Raw genomic sequence first — 22439 nt, 5'->3', positions numbered from 1 at the left:
AAATTCAGCAAAAACATGTGATATATATTTGTATGCCGCCCCTCTCCTCAGACTCGGGGTGGCTAATAACCCATAGAACTCATGTTAAAATCAAATACACCCCTCAGTCTCAAACTCGCATCAGTCTTTTCTTTGGTACCTGCCACCTTTGATCCTTTTCACCATTCAAAAAACAAACAAAACCCCAGGTTCTTTTGAAATTTGAGAACCAGAAACTTGGATTCAGCCCCCTGTTTGCTGGACTTGCAAATACCAGGCAAACCCCAGGATTCCATTATGATATCATCACAGGTGATTTAGGTAGTGCATGAGGTCACATGGGTCATGCCTCTTCTAGGCAAATACATTTCTTCTGAGCTACATGGTGATATTTGTAGGAAGTTCTTTGTTCAGCGTTCACTTTAAATGTGGAGCCCTGAAGAGGGCAAGATGCAGCTGCTTGTACTTCTGTTTCTGGTCTCCTCAATGACTGTCTCTTATACCAGTAAGTGGAATCCTTTTTTAATATGTTTATTCCATATATCCTGTTCTGTCGAGCTCTCTGGTAGAATCCTCCCAAAAATGCACAGATACAATTTCAGACACACACACGTTTGAAAATTCAAAACAATGTTCTTTATAATGAAAATTCACTTAAACCAAGCCCTCTTTTGGGATAGCAAAGAGCACTTGTCTCCAAACAAACTGGTAATTTGTACAAGTCCCTTAGCAGTTCTGTGATACTTAGCTTGCAGCTGTGAGGCAATTCACAGTCCTTCTTCTTTCACAAAGTGAAACACACTGTGCTCTGGTTTAGTTTCAAAGCGGGGAAAAATCAGCACACAACAGGTCAAAGTCAGTAAAGCAGTCACGAAACACAACGATCAGATAATCCTCCACAATGGCCAAACCCACAGGCTGCTCTTTATAGCAGCCTCACTAATTACCACAGCCCCACCCAACCACAGGTGGCCTTATTTTCTTTGATAATAATCTCTCAGTTGTTGTTGCCTATGCATCGCTCTCCGCATGCGTGGCTGTATCATTAACTCTTGTTCTGAATCCAAGGAGGAGCTAGATAATTGATCTCCTTCTGAGCTGTCTGCCACACTCTCCTCCTCCCTGTCACTCATGTCTTCTTGGTCAGAGGAGCCTTCATGATCAGATTCCACCGGGGGCAAAACAGGCCTGCAGCATGTGGATGTCTCCCCCACATCCACAGTCCTTGTGGCAGGAGCTGGGCCAGAGCTAACCACAACATATCCCAGAAGAAAAAACCATAATTTTGGAGCTGTCTGCGTCATACTGTATTATCACAGATAACTGGCTAAGACAGTGATGACCAACCGTTTTTTCTCATGGGTGCCGAAAATGCTTGCATGTGCATTATCGCTCTTGCATGAATGTCCACACCCATAATTCAATGCCTGGGGAGGGTGAAAACAGCACCTCCCTCCCCCGGGAGGCCAGAAATTGCCCATTTCCCAAGTTATGGTGGGCCCAGTCGGCCCATTTCTCAACTTCTGGTAGGCCTGATAGGCCTGTTTTTCATCCTCCCCAGTCTAGAGGCTTCCCTGGAGCCTGGAGCGGGCGAAAATGCTCTCCCCCTTTCCCCCAGAGGCAAAAAACATGCTCCCAAAGCCTCCGTGTGAGCTGAAAATCAATTGGCCAGCATGCAGATCCACATTGGAGCTGAGCTAGGGCAATGGCTTGTGTGCCAGCAGATGTGGCTCCGCATGCCACCTGTGGCATCCATGCTATAGGTTCACCATCACTGGGCTAAGATATACAGTTCCAATGAGCTTACCCTTAACTTTCTCACACTTGGAAAATGGCCCCAAATTTAGAGGAATGAATTCCACTTCTTTCAAAACAGAATTAAGAACATTGCCCACCGTTCCGATTTCTTCGTGTGGCCTCAGTTCCAAATTGAAAGCCACTTCCTGGACAGTACCAAGAGTCAAAGAAGGAACCCCAACAACGACATCTGAGACTCTACCCTGGCAGGTCAGCATTCAAACCAAAGAGAAGGTCGTCTGCAGAGGAGCAATTCTAAGCAGCTGGTGGATCCTGTCCGCAGCTCACTGCTTCATGGAGGACCTGTGAGTATTGCACAGAAGATGTAAGGAAGATGTTGATACATTTGAGGGAAGTGCAAACATATTCAGGGAAATAAGGAGGGGTCACACAAACTCAACAATTGAGTGAGAACGGAAGCAGTCTAGATAGATGCCAGTTGACTGCAGAGGAGAACTAGCAAAATGAATTAGGTAGGAATAGAGTTTTGAATAGGAACATCTACATGGTAAATAATCATAATAATAATAATAATAATAATAATAATAATAATAATAATAATAATAGCTTATAATTCATATTCTCACCACCAGTCCTCCACAGCAGGCCAATTCAAATTATCCTGCCTGCTCTACTTCTTTGCTTGAAGCAGTTTAGGTTGACCTCTTTTTCTCTGTTCAAGGTCTCAGGTACATTAGTCCATAGGCCATTCCAAGGTGGAAAATTCAAGGGATTTTGAAAAAGGATTGGGAACTTACAACTGAGTTGTTGTTGTTGTTGTTGTTGTTATTATTATTATTATTATTATTATTATTATTATTATTATTATTATTATTAATATGCCACCCCTCTTCGAAGATTCAGGGCAGCTTACAACATATAAAAACAGTATACAGTGGTCCCTCGATCATCGCGAGGGTTCCGTTCCAGGACCCCTCGCGATGATCGATTTTTCGCGAAGTAGCGGTGCGGAAGTAAAACCACCATCTGCGCATGCGCAGATGGTGTTTTTACTTCCACCGCAGCAGCGAGGAGCCGAAGATTGGGGTTTCCCCGCCGCCTCGCTGCTGCTGCTTATCCGCGCGCGCCGCCGGGGCTTCCCCCACCCACCCGGTTGGTGTTGTTGCTTCCCAGCTGGGAAGCGGGCCTCGCGCGCGCGCCGCCGGGGCTTCCCCCACCCACCCGGTTGGTATTGTTGCTTCCCAGCTGGGAAGCGGGCCTCGCGCGCGCGCCGCCGGGGCTTCCCCCACCCACCCGGTTGGTATTGTTGCTTCCCAGCTGGGAAGCGGGCCTCGCGCGCGCGCCGCCGGGGCTTCCCCCACCCACCCGGTTGGTATTGTTGCTTCCCAGCTGGGAAGCGGGCCTCGCGCGCGCGCCGCCGGGGCTTCCCCCACCCACCCGGTTGGTATTGTTGCTTCCCAGCTGGGAAGCGGGCCTCGCGCGCGCGCCGCCGGGGCTTCCCCCACCCACCCGGTTGGTGTTGTTGCTTCCCAGCTGGGAAGCGGGCCTCGCGCGCGCGCCGCCAGGGCTTCCCCCACCCACCCGGTTGGTATTGTTGCTTCCCAGCTGGGAAGCGGGCCTCGCGCGCGCGCCGCCGGGGCTTCCCCCACCCACCCGGTTGGTGTTGTTGCTTCCCAGCTGGGAAGCGGGCCTCGCGCGCGCGCCGCCGGGGCTTCCCCCACCCACCCGGTTGGTATTGTTGCTTCCCAGCTGGGAAGCGGGCCTCACGCGCGCGCCGCCGGGGCTTCCCCCACCCACCCGGTTGGTATTGTTGCTTCCCAGCTGGGAAGCGGGCCTCGCGCGCGCGCCGCCGGGGCTTCCCCCACCCACCCGGTTGGTGTTGTTGCTTCCCAGCTGGGAAGCGGGCCCCGCGCGCGCGCCCACGCCGTTGCTCGCGCCACTTACCGGGGCAAGAGGGGGAAGACCCAGGGGAAGCCGCTCAGCCCGGTGGGGAAACTCCACCATCTACGCATGCGTGGCCATAGAAAAAAAGGGCACGCATGCGCAGATGGTGTTGTTTACTTCCGGGTTGAAAACTCGCGATATAGCGTTTAGCGAACATCGAGATCGCGAAACTCGAGGGATCACTGTACAGTGATACCTTGTCTTACGAACTTAATTGGTTCCAGGACAAGGTTTGTAAGGTGAAAAGTTCGTATGATGAAACAATGTTTCCCATAGGAATCAATGTAAAAACAAATAATGCGTGCAAATCCTTCAGGAAAATCCCAAACTTTAGAAGGGAGGTGAACAGAGGGCAGGGAGGAGCAGCAAAAGGGGACGGGTGGAAGAAGCAAGGCTAGGCTAAAGGGTGAGTGGGAAGGAAGAAAGGCAAGGGGGCGCCCCTCCCTTTTCTTTCTTCAAAAGACACCCTTTCAGTGCACTCCGTTCTCCTAGCTTTGTTAATGCAAGCTGTTTCCATCTCCAAGCCGCCCCTCCCTTTTCTTTCTTCAAAAAAGAAAAAAAAAGAAACCCCTTCATCCCAGCTTGCGTTTGTAAGGTGAAAATAGTTCGGAAGAAGAGGCAAAAAAATCTTAAACACCGGGTTCGTATCTCAAAAAGTTTGTTAGAAGAGGAGTTCGTAAGACGAGGCACCACTGTACATCGATATATGATTAATTAAAATTAAAATTAAGAATTACATTTAAAAAACTAAAAAAGCCTATTAGCAAACACACATGCCCATTCAAACATTCATCGGCCAGGGGGTAGAATCTAATGACCCCAAGCGTGGCGGCATAAATGAGTCTTCAGACTCTTACAGAAGGCAGTGAGGGTGGGGGCAACATGAATCTCTGGGGGGAGTTGATTCCAGACGGCCAGGGCTCCCACAGAGAAGGCTCTTCCCCTGGGTCCCACCAAATGACATTGTCTAGTTAATGGGACCTGGAGAAGGCCGACTGTGTGGGACCTAACTGGTTGCTGGGATTCATACAGCAGGAGGCAGTCCCACAAGTAATCTGGTCCCTTGCCATGTAGCGCTTTATAGGTCATAACCAATACTTTGAATTGAGTCCAGAAACCAATTGGCAGCCAGTGCAGATTGCAGAGTGTTGGAAAGATGTGGACATGTTTGGGTAATCCCATGACTGCTCGCGCGGCTGCATTCTGCACAATTTGTAGTTTGTAGCACAATTTGTATAAGTTCAAAACAACAGATATCCTTTGTAATGTTTTGCATTAAATATACCATTGGCCCAACTGAACAGTGTGTCGTATTTTTTTATTTGTCAGGCCAGCTCTTAATACATTTCAATAATGTATTGCCTCCATATTTGTTCCCAAGTTCTTTAGATCTCCCCATCGTGGTCATCTTGCACGGGAAGCCTTCCGAGAAGAAGAAGTTGGATATGATGATCATCCATGAACACTTCAACAGCACCAGTCTGAGAAACAACATTGCTTTGATCTTATTGGATTCTCCCATAAACTTCAATGAACAAAGTACACCAATTTGCTTGCCGTTGCTGCAGGACCTGAGCATATGGCAAGACTGCTGGGTTGCCACATGGAAGACTGTGATGGCTGGTACTGCATTTTCTAATCCAAGACTGAGCCAAACTGCCTTCCCTTATATTTGTCACTTTGTCTACAATCTCAATTTAGGGAGGAATTTTAGAAATGCAAAAGTGGAGATGGGGTGATATTTTTAAACTTTTACTACCTGATGACTTCACTTCTCCCACTGCACTGGGCTTTGAAAAAAAAGGTTTTCCTTTCTTTTTTTTGTCCCTTCCAATAAGAAAAACTTTCTAACTCAGCCTTCTTTTTTTTCATGGCCAAAGTCATGAAATAGAATAGAATAGAATAGAGATTCCTAAGAGGTCAGTAAGGGGAGTGCATAAGTGCACTAGATTGCCTTCCATCCACTGTCCTATTGCTCTCCTATATCTCCTATACCATTCTTCTTTCCTATATTTATTCTATTCTTTCACTGATATATTTTATTCCTATTTCTTTTCTTCTATTCTTTCTTAGATATATTTTACTATGAGTATATCCTCTATAACCTTCATTATATATTTACTATATGTATACCCAATATAACTCTCATTGTGCAATGGACAAAATCAATCAATAGAATAGAATAGAATAGAATAGAATAGAATAGAATTCTTTATTGGCCAAGTGTGATTGGACACACAAGGAAATTGTCTTGGTGCATATGCTCTCAGCGTACGTAAAAGAAAAAGATACATTTGTCAAGTATCATGTAGTACAACACTTGATTGTCATAGGGGTCAAATAAGCAATGAAGAAACAAGCAATATTAATAAAAATCTTAGGATTCAAGCAACAAGTTACAGTCACACAGTCCTAAGTGGGAGGAAAAGGATGATAGGAATGATGAGGAAAAAAACTAGTAGAAATAGAAGTGCAGATTTAGTAAAAAGTCTGACAGTGTTGAGGGAATTATTTGTTTAGTAGAGTGATGGCGTTTGGGGAAAGAACTGTTCTTGTGTCTAGTTGGCTTGGTGTGCTGTGCTCTGTAGCAATGTTTTGAGGGTAGGAGTTGAAACAGTTTGTGTCCAGGATGCGAGGGGTCAGTAAATATTTTCCCCACCCTCTTTTTAACTCCTGCAGTATACAGGTCCTAAATGGAAGGCAGGTTGGCAGAAATTGTTTTTTCTGCAGTTCTGATTATCCTCTGAAGTCTGTGTCAGTCTTGTTGGGTTGCAGAACCAAACCAGACAGTTACAGAGGTGAAGGTAATTTGAAACCAAATCAAAGAATTGCATCCTACTTCTTACTCTGATTTCGCTTGGAAACAAGCTCGTTAGCTTTAAGTCAGCTTTTGGGAGTAGATCTGGTTAGGAAATTCACTGGCACTCTATATTATCGGATAGAATGACAGGTTCTTGAAATCTGGGTACAGATCCGTCTTACACCAAAAAGAATTTAGATGGGCACATTCTGAGTTGCTTTCCTCAACCCCCCCCCCCCCCAACCAGTGATGGGCCCAATCTAGTACAAATGGGATTGGCAATCCGTTAGGACTTTTTAATGGGTTCCGAATCTCATGTGAAGATGCTTACACAGGTGAGGTTTTGGCAATTTTTGCCCTTTTTTGGCTTCTGCTCATGCATAGAGGCAAAAAAAGGGGGCAAAAGTTGCTGAAATCTCGCCCACATGAGCATCCTCGCATAAGATATCACTTCGGGCGCATGTGCAGAAGCAAAATCTCGTGTGGGGGCGTTTGCACACATGTCGGGCATGCCCCCCTTCTGCATCGGCCTTGGAATCCTGTACCGGTAGGAAAAAGTAAGTGGAGCCCTTTGCTGCCCCCAACCTATCTTCCCCACTTTCTTTCCCCATCCAGGCTAAGGTGATTATTTACATAAAGTTTACTGAATTCAATCTGGAATAGAATTTTGAAATTATTATTATTATTATTATTATTATTATTATTATTATTATTATTATTATTATTTATTAGATTTGTATGCCGCCCATGTCCATAGACTCAGGGAGGCTCACAACAATAACAAAGACAATGTAAGAACAAATCTAATAATTTAAAAAACACTAAAACCCCCATTATTAAAAGCAAGCATAGACACAAACATACCATGTATAAACTGTATAGGCCCGGGGGAGATGTCTCAGTTCCCCCATGCCTGATGGCAGAGATGGGTCTTAAGAACTTTACGAAAGGCAAGGAGGGTGGGGGCAGTTCTGATCTCCGGGGGGAGCTGGTTCCAGAGGGTCAGGGCCGCCACAGAGAAGGCTCTTCTCCTGGGTCCTGCCAAATAACATTGCTTAGTCGACAGGACCCCGAGAAGGCCAACTCTGTGGGACCTAACCGGTCGCTGGGATTCGTGCGGCAGAAGGCAGTCCCGGAGATATTCTGGTCCGATGCCATGAAGGGCTTTATAGGTCATAACCAACACTTTGAATTGTGACCGGAAATTGATCGGCAACCAATGCAGGCTTGCAGAGTGTTGGTGTAACATGAGCATACTTTGGGAAGCCCATGATTGCTCTCGCAGCTGCATTCTGCACGATCTGAAGTTTCCCCTCCCTCCATGCTTTTAAACATTGGTTATTGCTATTGCTACTGTGAGATTGGTGGGATCTCTAGTTCCAGGAAAAAGAGGAAAGTAGCAGCCAACTTCTCTTTCCCAACTTAGGTTGCTGTTTTTGTTCCTATGAATCTCCAAGTGAATAGAAGCTAATATAATCTCTATGTCGTACAAAGTAAGGATGCTTTGCTATCAATTTGGATGCATATATACTATTTATTGGCAGTTGTTTACAGATTCAGAATAGGAAAACTGTGTATGTGGCAGGTGCAGTGTGGACCTTTCCTTTAGCAAAAAATAGGTTTTCCTGGAGCCAGCTCAGAATCTTCTTGGCTTAGTTTTGGAAAGTTTCCCATTCTTCTGCAACAAACTCTTTCATTTTAGAAATATTGTAAGGGAGTTTTTATAAAGTCTCTAACATGGGGGCGTTGTGGAGGCTTTTCAAAACCTTTACCTTTGTTCCGATAAGTATTTCATAATTAATTTGGATAGGTGTTTTGGATTGTTATCTTACTGGGGTCCCGTCGACTAAGCAATGTTGTTGGGCGGGACCCAAAAGAAGAGCCTTCTCTGTGGCGGCCCCGACCCTCTGGAACCAGCTCCCCCCGGAGATCAGAACTGCCCCCACCCTTCTTGCCTTTCGTAAAGTTCTTAAGACCCATCTCTGCCATCAGGCATGGGGGAACTGAGACATCTCCCCCGGGCCTATTACTGTTCATTTTTCAGTTTTGAGTCTTCACTGACTGTGGGACATCAGTTTGAAGATGAAAGAAAAATCTATGCCTTAACTCAGTGGTTCTCAACTTTTCTAATGTTGCCACCCCTTAATACAGTTCCTCATGTTGTGGTGACCCCCAACCATAAGTCTAACACCATTCTCCCAACAGAGCTTTAAGCTGATTGGCAGGAAGGTCAGAGGGACACCCCCAATTGCAAATGCCTGATTGGTCGGATAGCAAAAATATGTTCCAAGGCACCAGAATAGAAGCTTCAGATGGCTGGCACACACATGCACATTGGAGCTGAGCTAGGGCAGCAGCTCGTGTGCCAGTAAATATGGCTCTCTGTGCCACCTGTGGCACCCGTGCCATAGGTTCGCCATCACTGGATTAGGGCAACAACATGCTCACCCACTTCAAGCTGTGCACTCATTCCTAATTCTTCCTCCAGGAAGACCAGGCTCCCTTTCTATCACATGAGAGCAAAGCTGGAATCTCTGACATAATTCCATGAAACTGGCAGGGCTGATCCTTGTTTATGGTGACAGGAGGACAGTGATGTTTCTTTAATGTATTTTGTTCTGTGAAATACTGCGTGGCTGATTTCTATCTATTATTGGTTGATGCTAAACTGTTACTTGGCCTTCACCCTTTCCTTTTGCCTGCAGATAACGCTGAGAAATTAACCCACATGTTAATGAAGGTAGAAGTAACTCTAATTGACAGAGACGTATGCTCCAAAGAAATCCAAGGGTTAATCGGGAATGTCTTCTGTGCTGTTTCTAAGGAAAACATGGAGGAGAATTGCGAGGTACATTTAATCTCACCTTGAGCCCAATATCTTTTGCACAACAGACTCATGCCCATTTTTTGATATTCAACTTTCAAACACCCAGAGAAGATTATTTAGGAAAGTATCAAGCTAAAATTGTTCTTTAGTCCATGGAGATAAATTAAATTCAAGCCCACAATATTGGAGACCATATATTCGGAAAAGGAGAAAAGACACATCATTATTTTCTTTGCTTGTGTTTCTTCTGCTTTTCTTATCCCTTCTTTTATTTGATATCTTTGTGATCCTTTGACTAGTTTGTTAGCCCTTCAAGTAACAGAAATGGGAGCAAGGGTTTTGCTACAACAGATAGATCATATGGGAGAGGAAGAATTCAGAAGTTTCATATTATTATTATTATTATTATTATTATTATTATTATTATTATTATTATTACTATTATTACTATTATCAGTACAACACAGCAAACAAGATCACTATGCTGGATTTCGTATTTCATCAGCAGTCGGGCGCTTCCCAAGCACCTAGGACTGCGTGATGTAGCGGCGAATTATGTTTGCTGATCCCAGTAAAGCGGCCTTTTGCAATTGACAGATGGAGATTTTGTCAATTCCGATGATTTTTAAATGTCCGCTGAGATCCTTTGGCACTGCGCCCAGCGTGTCAAGTACCACTGGGACCACTTTCACTGGCTTATGCCAGAGTTGTTGCAGCTCAATTTTTAGATCTTCATATTTCACTAATTTCTCTAGCTGCTTCTCCTCAATTCTGCTGTCTTCTGGGATTGCGATGTCGATGATCCATACTTTCTTTTTCTCCACAATCACAATGTCTGGTGTGTTATGCTTCAGAATTCGGTCAGTCTGAAGTCGGAAGTCCCGCAGTAGTTTTGCTTGCTCATTTTCGACCACTTTTTCGGGATTATTATTATTATTATTATTATTATTATTATTATTATTATTATTATTTGATTGTTCTTAAATAGAATTAGCCAATTGTCAGAAACTGCCTTAAATAAACTTTTGAAGGCAATGGGGAGGCAGTGGTTGGAGAATTAAGCTATGAATTAATCATTTTTATTATGCAAGACTATCCCTTTTGGTGTTTGCAATTCATAATCCAAGCCAGCAGAAATAAGACATGGAAATTAAAATGGAGGCTAGAACATGTAGGAAGAGAATGTATGTTTCATTTGGGTAAAGTTTTATTACAATTTTGACAGATTGGTATAAAAAGGGAGGAGAAAGGTCATTGAGCAGTATCATCTAGCTCTGGCAAAGAAGAATGAATGGTTTTATATTCTGGCGTTTTATTGTTGATTGTTTTTTTAATTGTTGTACGCCGCCCAGAATTCGTAAGGAGCTGGGTGGCTTAGAAATTCAACTAATAAAATAATAAATAAATAAAATAAATTTGATCTTTGCCTGTTGGGGCAAAGTGACAAAGGCACATTTGATTTACATATTGTTTTGGTTCCCAAGATGCAAAAAGAATATTTGGTTGCCACGATGCAGAAAGGATATTGAGACTCTTCTGCAGAGAAGAGCAACAAAGATGATTAGGGGACCAGAGGCTAAAATATATGAGGAACAATTGCAGGAACTGGGCCCAGCTAGTTTAATGAAAAGAAGGACCAGGGGAGACATGATAGTATCTCAGGGGTTGCCACAAAGAAGAAGGAGTCAACCTATTCTTCAAAGCACCTGAGGGTAGAACAAGAAGCAATGGGTGGAAACTAAACAAGGAGAGAAGTAACTTAGAACTGAGAAATTTCCTGACAGTCAGAATGGTTAATCAGTGGAACAGCTTGCCTCCAGAAGTTGTGGATGCCCCAACACTGGAAGTTTTTAAGATGTTGGATAACCATCTGTCTGAAGTAATGTAGGGTTTCCTGTCTAAGCAGGGGGTTGGACTAGAAGACCTCCAAGATCCCTTCCAACTTTGTTGTTGTTATTTAAAACGCTCAAAGCCTTTTGTATAAGAATTTGGGCTATTTCAGCTATACTTTTATTTCAACCAGGTGGAGAATGGGAGTCCTCTGTTCTGTGATTCTGGAAGCAACATGAAATGGTTTGTGGTTGGCATAGCAAGCTGGGGGGGTAACTGTGACCCAGAGGCAAGCCCCACGGTCTACACTACAGTCTTCGGCTACCTGGACTGGATACAAAAGGTCACGGCACAAGAAGGAAAGCCCTTTATTCCTGAAGGAGTGGATGACATTGGACCTTACACTCAAGTCTTTGTTCCAGATTCTGTTTCCGGTTCTCCTCTTCTTTCAATAACTTGCACAATTGCTCCAGTGTTGCTACTGATTGATCCAGCTTACTGAACTGAACTCCTTTTTATTGAAGAATTCTGATATTATTGTGCATTGATTTGCCCCCAATCCAGCATCATCCTAATGCATTGGACAAACACTCCTCTTCCGCCAGAAAGATGAGGCCTGTTTATCTGATATTTTTGGAAAGCAAATATTGGAAAAGTTTTCTGGAAACAGCTATAACTTTCAGCAGAGCCTCCTATTGTATATGTAAAATAAACAAGTTTTTTTTTTTTAAAAAAAATTAAAGCTTTTTGTACTGAAGTAAGAACACTTCCCGCAAAATTTCAACCACTATCTTTATTAGCTTAAAAGGGACCACTGCTGTATATTTTGTGCAAGATAGGGAGACATCCTGTGGCCACACTGGGTACTGAAAGACCCTAAAAATCTCAAGGAATATTTTACCGGCACGTGTATAAAAACCGTTTGTGATGACAATTTAGAGTGATCCTACATCTGCTTTTCCTTTCTGGGAAGCCTTCCAGAATTTATTATGCTTGGTCTTCTTTCGTAATAGCACTATCCTGACTGATAACTTAGACCAGAATCAATTTGGATCTGCTGGTATTGTAGTATCACAGATATGGCCCCAAGATACTTTGGCTATTATAGAAATGTTGATCATTGTATGATATTGTACTTTGGGAAGAGTTCTGGGCTGAAAAGACTGTCCTGCAACAAAAATAACCTGTCCATTTCAGAGGAGAGTGAAGGTGATTTGGATTCCTAATCCCAAAATATCGCAGTCTCCATTAAAATCTGCCTTAAGTCTCAAAATGGGTGAGCAGTGTGGTTGGGCAGTAGGAAAAGCAAGTAGGATGCTTGACTGCATAGCTAGAGGTATAACAAGCAGGAAGAGGGAGATTGTGATCCCCTTATATAGAGCACTGGTGAGACCACATTTGGAATACTGTGTTCAGTTCTGGAGACCTCACCTACAAAAAGATATTGACAAAATTGAACGGGTCCAAAGACGGGCTGCAAGAATGGTGGAAGGTCTTAAGCATAAAACGTATCAGGAAAGACTTAATGAACTCAATCTGTATAGTCTGGAGGACAGAAGGAAAGGGGGGGACATGATTGAAACATTTAAATATGTTAAAGGGTTAAATAAGGTTCAGGAGGGAAGTGTTTTTAATAGGAAAGTGAACACAAGAACAAGGGGACACAATCTGAAGTTAGTTGGGGGAAAGATCAAAAGCAACGTGAGAAAATATTATTTTACTGAAAGAGTAGTAGATCCTTGGAACAAACTTCCAGCAGACGTGGTTGGTAAATCCACAGTAACTGAATTTAAACATGCCTGGGATAAACATATATCCATTGTAAGATAAAATACAGGAAATAGTATAAGGGCAGACTAGATGGACCATGAGGTCTTTTTCTGCCGTCAGTCTTCTATGTTTCTAAGTCAAAGGGAAAGCCCATTTCCTTAAATGACTCTCTGCAGGTAAAACCAACAACCAGGCTTATTCAGAAGCCTGTTATTCCAGGGACTGCCTGCAGGTAGTTGTTAAGCCTCTGGAAAACACTTTCAAATGAGACTCCCTCCCACTGCTGTGTTTGTTGCTGATTGGATTTGGTATGGAAGAGAGATTTGCAGTTACAAACCAAAGGAATGTTGGTTTTTAGTTTAAGACAGTTTCCCCAAAATACCTCCCCAATCTTGGCTTGAAGCTTGAAGATGTGTAGGCCTCAACTCCCATAATATTCGTACTGCCCCCACCCTCCTGACCTTCTGAAAGACTGGCGCGAAGCGTTTTTGCCCCTCCCAGGTTCTAAGGAAGCCTCTATAGCCTGGGGAGGATAAAAACGGGCCTAACGGGCCCACCAGAAATTGGGAAACGGTCTGTTTCTGGCCTACAGAGGGCCTCCGGGGGGGGCAGGGGAGGCAATTTTCACCCTTTCTACGCATTGAATTTTGGGTGTAGGCACTAGCGCAGGCACAATAGTGTGTGCGCACGAACATTCGACACCCAAGGGGGGAAAACGTTTGCCATCACTGCCCTAAAGCATTGTTTCTTAACCATGGCATGAGTCCTCAGAGAGGGGCGGCATTAATCAAACCAAAGCAAACCAAACCAAACCAAACCAAACCAAACCAAACCAAACCAAACCAAACCAAACCAAATCAAATCAAATAAAATCAATCAAGCAATCAATCAATCAATCAATCAATCAATCAATCAATCAATCAATCAATCAATCAATCAATCAATCAATCAATCTTTCTCAACTCCTTTTCAACATCTCAATGAAACCTCTGGGTGAGATCATCCATCTCCATGGCTTGAAGTATGCACAGGATGCTGATGACATCCAACTCTATATTTTCCATTCTTGGTGATGACCCAAGTGATGCTGTGGCTGCCATCTCATGGTGCCTGGAGGTGTGGGGGCCTGGATGGGGGACAGCAGGCTTGAACTTTTTTTTTTTTTTAAATCGGGGTTTACAGTTTTAGATTTTCCATATTTGACTTCTTTTTCACTGTACAGTGGTGCCTCTACTTAAGAACTTAATTCGTTCCGTGACCAGGTTCTTAAGTCGAAGCAATTTTTCCCATAGGAATCAATGTAAAAGCAAATAATGCGTGCAAACCCATTAGGAAAGAAATAAAAGCTCAGAATTTGGGTGGGAGGAGGAGGAGGAAGAAGAGGAGGAGGACAGTCGCTGCCAAAGGAAGAAGGTGAGGTTAGGGGAATAAAAAAAATTCCAAAACTTTAAGGCTTAAAGAAAAAAAGAGGGACTCTGAGGCGGCAAGGAGGAGTGCACATCCTTGTGTGAGATTATGTTTTTTGTGCATGCTCAGGAAGCAAATCTCGCGCCAGGCTACCTGTCAGCTGGAGCTATGCACGCAGCTCCATTTCCACTACCTGGATGGTGTTCCCCCCCTCCCCAGCCGGGTAGCAGCCCTTCACTGGTTTTAATTGAGGGAAGAATTGCTTCTCGGTGTGTCTTCTTCCATGCCCTTTATATCAGCATTTTAGAGAGGCCCGCTGTATTGGAGTGGCTGTGGGTTTTGCCTCCCAAGGACAATTCTATCTGTCCGTCCATCACCCTGGGGGGAGGGGGAATTACTGATCCCCTAAGAGAGGGTCCGCAACTTGGGCGTCCTCCTCGATCCACAGCTCACATTAGAGAAACATCTTTCAGCTGTGGCGAGGGGGACGTTTGCCCAGGTTCGCCTGGTGCACCAGTTGCGGCCCTATTTGGACCGGGACTCACTGCTCACAGTCACTCATGCCCCCATCACCTCGAGGTTCGACTACTGTAATGCTCTCTATGTGGGGCTACCTTTGAAGAATGTTCGGAAACTTCAGATCGTGCAGAATGCAGCTGCGAGAGCAATCGTGGGCTTCCCTAGGTATGCCCATGTTACACCAACACTCCGCAGTCTGCATTGGTTGCCGATCAGTTTCCGGTCACAATTCAAAGTGTTGGTTATGACCTATAAAGCCCTTCATGACACCAGACCAGGATATCTGCGAGACCGCCTTCTGCTGCACGAATCCCAGGTCCTACAGAGTTGGCCTTCTCCGGGTCCCGTCGACTAAACAATGTCGTCTGGCGGGACCAGGAGAAGAGCCTTCTCTGTGGCAGCCCCGACCCTCTGGAACCATCTCCCCCCAGGGATCAGGACTGCCCCCACCCTCCTTGCCTTTCGTAAACTTCTTAAAACCCACCTCTGCCATCAGGCATGGGGGAACTGAGACATCCCCCTTTGCCTATGTAGCTGTATGTATGATATGTTTGTGTGTATGCTTTTTTATATACTGGGGTTTTTAGGCTTTTTAATGTAAAAATGTTATTTTAAACTTTAATATTAGATTTGTTACTGTATATTGTTTTTATCATTGCTGTGAGCCGCCCCGAGTCTGCGGAGAGGGGCGGCATACAAATCTAATAAATAATAATAATAATAATAATAATAATAATAATAATAATAATCTACTGAGGCTAATCCTGAATTTGGGAAACTACACCAGAAGAAAGTCCTATAGCTGAGGGTCCCTATTCTGTCCTATGGAAGTAAAGGCCACCTGCCCAGAGCCAATAAGATTAAAGACACACTGATTATGAATAAATAACAGGCTTTAATTTCTTGCTTTCAGAATGCAAGATGGCTGCTTAGGCTAAGTACTAAAACAGAACTCTTACAGTCTCACAAACCTACATGATTTATATACATATTTATTTATTTATTTGTTTGTTTGTTTGTTTGTTTATTTGTTTGTTTGTTTGTATAAATATAGTAGTTTGTATAAATATAAGTAAAAAGTAATGATAAAAAGAAGGACAATAGGACAGTAGGACAGGGACGGTAGCCACAATGGTGCACTTATGCCTGCCCCTTACAGACCTCTTAGAAAAGGGGAGAGGTCAACTGTAGACAATCTAAGGTTGAAGATTTTGGGGTTTGGAGAAGAAACCAGAGAGTCAGGTAGTACATTCCAGGCATTGGTCACTCTATTGCTGGAGTCGTATTTGCTGCAGTCAAGTTTAGAGCTGTTTACATTTCGTTTGAATCTATTACGTGCTTGTGTATTGCTGCGTCTGAAGGTGAAGTAGTCATTAACAGGACGGACATTTTGGTATATAATTTTGTGAACTACAGTTAGATCAGATCAGAGGAGACATAGTTGTAAATGGTCTAATCAAAGAATTTCAAGGCTGGTGGAATAAGGTATTTTGTTGCGAGCGGAAGAGTGAAGGACTCTTCTTGTGAAATATTTCTGGTCCCTCTCGATTGTATTAATGTCTGATATGCATATATGAGAAGTGTTGGGTTTAACGACTCTACTACATGCTTGCACTGTCTTGTAAACACATCTCTATGGTCAGGTTGCAATTAACTGACCAGTGTGTCACCTTTTGATGTCCAAAAGGGGCAGGCATTCTACAGGGTATATAAACCTCTACAGAGTGGATGCCCTCCCCTTCTCTTCTACCTCTTCTATCTTCTTCTTCTGAACTCCTGTGTGATCCATTTTCCTCGGCTGAGGACACATGTGTGAGATGAAATCCAAAGCCATCCTCACACATGGGACCATCCAGAAGTTATTAATGTGGACTGGAATATAAACTTATCTGCCTGCAATCTATCAATTGCATGAATCAACATAATTGTAAGTAAAGATTGTATTTTTCATCTTTATGAAGGAGTGGTCATTCATTGCTAACAAATGGGATTCTGAACCACGTGTTATTTCTTGCCATGCTAACTCTGCTGCAAATTAAGCCAGCTGAACTCTGCTAATACAAATAATATTAATAATAATCAAAATACCCAACAAGAAGAATCTTACAGAGCAGAAGCTATGGAAAATATCAATCCTGAGACGCATGGTAAGAAAATGTAGTCCTTCTGTCTCTCTTGTTCTTTGTCAGGGAGGGTGCTTTTCAAAACCCATTAGCTTTACAATGTCAAAAGGTCCATTTTAGTTGACTTGCAGGCATCTGCTTTTCTCTACCTTCCCTTTGGCGCTAGTTAATTCCTCTTCTTTCTCCCCTCCCTCCTGACCCTGATCCAAATCTGGATTGTCAGATCATTGCTTCTTCCAATCATGATCCAGCAATCATAAATCAAGCTAGTCCTCCATCTCTTGGACCAGAGGTCCCCAACCGCCGGTCCGCGGCCCGGCACCGGGCCGTTGGGGGTTTTCAGCCGGTCCGCGGCGCCAGGGCCCCCTCGGCCTTTCCGCACCACCAGCGGCGCTCCCCCCGCCAGCCAGCCAAGCCCCGCGCCCGCCGGAACCGGCTCCTCGCTCTCCCCCCCGCCGCCCCGCCACGTTTGCAGGAGGTGGGGAGGGTCGGGGGGCCCGCCAAGGCCAGGAGGGACGCCGCTGGCCCCCCCTTCCCTCTCTCCGCCCGCCGCTGCGCCTCCTTGACGCCGAGAGGAAATGCCGGCAAAGGCTTTTCTCAGCGGAGGTCTTCAATGTCGGGGGCGCACAGGCGGTTGCACGCGCTCCCTATCTCCCTGCTAGCCCACTCGGAGTATTCAAAATAAGAAAAACCTTTGCCGGCTAAGGCTTTTCTTATTTTGAATATTCCGAGTGGGCTAGCAGGGAGATAGGGAGTGCGTGCAACCGCCTGTGCGCCCCCGACATTGAATATCACCTTCGCCGGCCCCACCTCTCCTGCAAACCCCCTTGCTGAGAGCCCGGGGCGAAAGTGCTCTCGCAAAGGTGAGGCGGGCAGGGCGTGCGCGCGTCACCGCTGAGAAGAACGGAGAACGAGAGTGAGTGATAGCAACAGACAGCAAGATAGAGAGAAAGTGAGAAAGAGAGAGTGAGAGAAAGGGGGGGGAGAAAGAGATAGCAAGAGAGAGAACAAGAGAGAGAAAGAGCGTGAGAAAGAAAACAAGAAAGAGTGAGAGAGAGAGAAAGCAAAAGAGACAGAAAGAAAACAAGAGAGAGAAAGTGAGAAGAAGAGAGAGAAAGAGGGGGAGAGAGAGAGAAAGAGAGGGAGAGGGAGAAAGAGAGAGGGAGAGGGGGGAGAGATAGCAAGAGAGGGAGAGAGAGAAAGAGAGAGGGAAAGGGGGGGAGAGATAGCAAGAGAGGGAGAGAGAGAAAGAGAGAGGGAAAGGGGAGAGAGGGGGGAGAGAAAGAGAGAGGGACAGAGAGAGGAGATAAAGGAAGAGGAGAGAGAGAAAGGAAGAGAAAGAAAGAGAGAGGGATAGAAAGAGAGAGAGAGTGAGAGATGCTCAGTGAGCCTTTCTTTGAAGTTGCCTTTCTTTCTTTCTTTCTTTCTTTCTTTCTTGCTCTTTTTCTTTCTCTCTTTTACCTTCCCTTCCTCTATTTCTTCTTTTCTTTCTCCTTCCTACCTTCTTCCCTTACTCTCCCCTTTCATAAGTTTCCTTGCTTCCTTCCTCTGTTCCTGTCCCTTCCCCCCTTCTTTCTTTCTTTCCTTCCTTCCTTTCCTCCCTCCATTTCTTGCTTTCCTTTTCCTTCCTCCCTTCTTTCCTCCCTCATTCCCTTCTTTCACTCCTTCCTCTCTTCCTCTCCCCTTTCACACCTTTCCTTGCTTCCTTTGCACCCTTCTTCTGTTCCTGTCCCTTCCCTCTTTCCTTCCTTCCTTCCCACCCTCCGTCCATTCATTCACCCATTCCTCTCTTGATCGCCCCTTTTACGGCGCCGCTGACAGCTAGCTCCCCCCCCCCCCACCGGGCCATGGAAAACTGGTCTAGCTTAAAGCCGGTCCCTGGTGCAAAAAAGGTTGGGGACCTCTGTCTTGGACTCATCCTGTCCCTGGCATGCATGTTAAAGCAGTGTTTCCCAACCTTGGCAACTTGAAGATACCTGGACTTCAACTCCCAGAATTCCCCAGCCAGCATTTGCTGGCTGGGGAATTCTGGGATTTGAAGTCCAAACATCTTCAAGTTGCCAAGGTTGGGAAACACTGTGTTAAAGGGAGCAGGGCTTCCATTGTCGCTACCATCTTGACATATACAATCTTGCTGATTGTCTCAAGTCCTGCACATTCTCCTCACATTGGAAACTTGCCCACTTATCCAGCTCCATTAAATCCTCTTTTGTGTCTGAGTTTCCTTCCTTGACTCACCAAAGTTGACAGCATTATTCTTTCCTTCTCTCGTTTTGTTTTATGAGTGATTCATGAGAAATCTCCCTCTCTCTTGCCTCCTTTTTCCTTTACTCTCAGCTAACCTTTCCCTTTAAATGCCTGATTCCTGTTTATTTCCTCAGCTTGTTTTCCTAAGCTAACTACTTCATTTCCTTTTTTTCCTGGTTACTTCTTTCAGGCTTTGTCTTTTTGGGTCAAAGCTTGTTTCAGTCAAAGTCCCTAGATATTTCCCTCTGAATCCAACATTGTATATATTTCCTTCATTCAACATTTCAGTTCTTTCTCTTTACTCTATGGGTAACATTATTATTATTATTTATTATTATTATTTATTAGATTTGTATGCCGCCCCTCTCCGAAGACTCGGGGCGGCTCACAACAGTAATAAAAACAATATAGTAGTGGAACAAATCTAATATTAAAAAACATATAAAACCCTATCATTATTTAAAAAACCAAACAGCACATTCATAGCAAACATAAAACAAAGTATAAAAAAGCCTGGGGGAAAGGTGTCTCAACTCCCCCATGCCTGGCAGTATAAGTGAGTCTTGAGTAGTTTATGAAAGACAGGGAATGTGGGAGCAGTTCTAATCTCCAGGGGGAGTTGGTTCCAGAGGGCCGGGGCTGCCACAAAGAAGGCTCTTCCCCTGGGGCCCGCCAAACATCCTACTCCTAATAGAAGGTCCCAATTCAGTTTTATTTATGAAGTTCTTACTATCTGGTGAGAGTCTTTGTATTGTAGCCTATGATCAGTTACTTATTGCCCATTCTTTATTGACATATCCATCTACCTCTTCTTAAACACCCAAATTTCTAACATCCAGATTATTTCCGTGCTTATCATGACATCCTCCCCAGATGAATCTGCACCTTTATTGATTTCCTTAAGTTTACTGCAACTTTTGTGTTACATCGTTTTAAGCAATATTTTTCTTCTTTGGATAATGACTTCTTTGGAAAGGTATGTTTTTGCATTATGAAGCTGAGGGTTCCGTTTCCTTTTCCTTCCCCGCACCATTTTTTTTAGAAGCACCTTTCATTGTATTGTATTGATTGTATTAAATATCCTGAACAATAGCAATGATGTTCCTGAAGGGACACAATAGCAAAAGAAGACACTGTTGCTTTGCACATTTCGTGGCCTTCTCCAACCCTGAAATATACATCAGCTGAATTTTATCTCTCCTTGTTTCTGAAGGCCAGACCTCAGGGACCCATCCTCTGGAGCTTCCAGGATCTCATGTTTGGATCTTATCGTCCCAACCAGGGGAGGTCAGGTCTATTGAATTCATTTCAGTTTTTCAGTAGCCATGTGTCACAATGACTAATTGTAGCCTTGGTGTTAAGAGACACAAATATCCCTGAATACCAGTTGCTGGGCTGGTTGCTTTGACACCCTGCTTCGCAGGCCCATGTGTCTTCCTTGACAAAGGAAAGCCCTGCATTCGAGGGCATCCTCCATCTCATCTTTGCTCACCACGTTATCCTTCTGATGGGTTAGATCAGAACCTCAGTTGTCTAAAGGGCTTCCTGAAGCAGGTGTCCACCCAGGCCAAGGCTAGCTGAAAGATAAAGACCCACGAGGCAGAAAGGCAGCTGAAACTGCCCATCCGCAACCAATGCCTGGACTAGCTGGAAATCGGAAGAAACCCACAAAAGAGTTTCCAACATATGTAAGATAAAAGAATATGCAGATGCTTTTTTAAAAAAAACAAATCTTTATTGAGAAAGAAAACAAAGAAATATATATACATAAAAAGACAAGAAAAAAATTGAGGAAGAGGAACATGTGAACAAATACGAATACAGTGTTCCCTCGATTTTTGCGGGTTCGAACTTCGCGAAAAGTCTATACCACGGTTTTTCAAAAATATTAATTAAAAAATACTTTGCGGTTTCCCCCCCCATACCACGTTTTTCCCTGCCCAATGATGTCATATGTCATCGCCAAACTTTCGTCCGCCTTTAATAAATATTTTTTAAATAAACTTTAATAAATAAACATGGTGAGTAATAATCTAAATGGTTCTAAGGGAATGGGATATTGTAATTTAGGGGTTTAAAGTGTTAAGGGAAGGCTTGTGACACTGTTCATAGCCAAAAATAGTGTATTTACTTCCGCATCTCTACTTCGTGGAAATTCGATTTTCGCGGGCGGTCTCGGAACGCATCCCCCGCGAAAATCGAGGGAACACTGTATACAGCTTTTGCCTTAAACCTCTTGCATAATAGTTTTTAAGTGTCTAACATAAATAAAAAAGAAAAGAAAAAGAAAACACAAAGAGACAAAAAGAGAAATGGAAAAATCTGTACATATACACATCCATCTATTTCAAAGACATGTCAACCTCTCTGTTGATTATCCTATTGCACAGCCTTTGCGATCTTTTTACATTTCTACTTTTTATTAAAGTTTTAGCCAGTAGTCATATTAATTAATTAATCAATAAATTTATTTAGTTATTTAGTTATTAATTTTGAATTTAATGTTCTAAGTATAAAAATCTATCCCAATGTTATATTCTATTATGTTACAAGAAGAACTTCATGACGCTCAGAGCGATTAACCAGTGGAACAACCTGCCTGCAGAGGTTGTGAACTCCCCAACTCTGGACATTTTCAAGAGGAGATTGGACTGCCACTTGGCTGGGGTGCTTTAGGATTCCTGCTCAGGCAGGGGGTTGGACTTGATGACCTGCATAGTCCCTTTCAACTCTAGCAATAAATAAATAAATAAGTCTTTGTTTTCAACATAATAAATATAAACATCTATCCTAATGTTATACTTTATTTTGTTACAAGATTTACCAATCTTAAATTGTTATTTTCATTGGATTTATGGAGTGAAGATTTGAGTAGTAACTTCTTTTATAGTTCAGTCATCTTTTTTGATCTAACCAAGTGTACTATCTTTCCCAAGATTTATAGAATTTTGTTTCTTCTTTGTCTTGCAGTTTCAGGTCAAAGCAGATGCTTTAATAAGTCAAAGCTGTGAGGATTGTTTGCTATGACATGTGAGCCTAAAAGATGGATTAACTCAGCAAACAAGAGTTAAAATAAACATGAATAACTGTGCATGCATATCATCACATTTCTCTGTTATCTTCTCAAAGCTAATTATAAGCAGCTTCCTAAATAATTTAGAGCAGAAATCATTGAAGGATTTGTCTGAATCCTTAAATGTAGTGCTCTGGAACAAGGTTTAGAAGCCAGCCCTTC

At 43.8% G+C, this 22439-nt stretch overlaps 1 protein-coding gene across 1 annotated transcript; it reads left to right on the top strand.

The window, feature by feature from the left end:
* Positions 1–1734: 1734 nt before the first annotated feature.
* On the top strand, positions 1735–11895 carry LOC139157751 (serine protease 55-like). The gene is made up of 4 exons (XM_070734849.1): positions 1735–2081; positions 5063–5304; positions 9187–9329; positions 11332–11895. Exons 1-4 carry the CDS (start codon positions 1777–1779, stop codon positions 11638–11640), a joined length of 999 nt encoding a protein of 332 aa, XP_070590950.1. The 5' UTR covers positions 1735–1776; the 3' UTR covers positions 11641–11895.
* Positions 11896–22439: the final 10544 nt, after the last annotated feature.

Source organism: Erythrolamprus reginae, chromosome 1 (assembly GCF_031021105.1).
Source record: "Erythrolamprus reginae isolate rEryReg1 chromosome 1, rEryReg1.hap1, whole genome shotgun sequence".
Classification (NCBI taxonomy): Eukaryota; Metazoa; Chordata; class Lepidosauria; order Squamata; family Dipsadidae; genus Erythrolamprus; species Erythrolamprus reginae.
The sequence above is the reverse complement of the archived record's forward strand: the minus strand, read 5'-3'. Positions and strand labels throughout refer to the sequence as shown.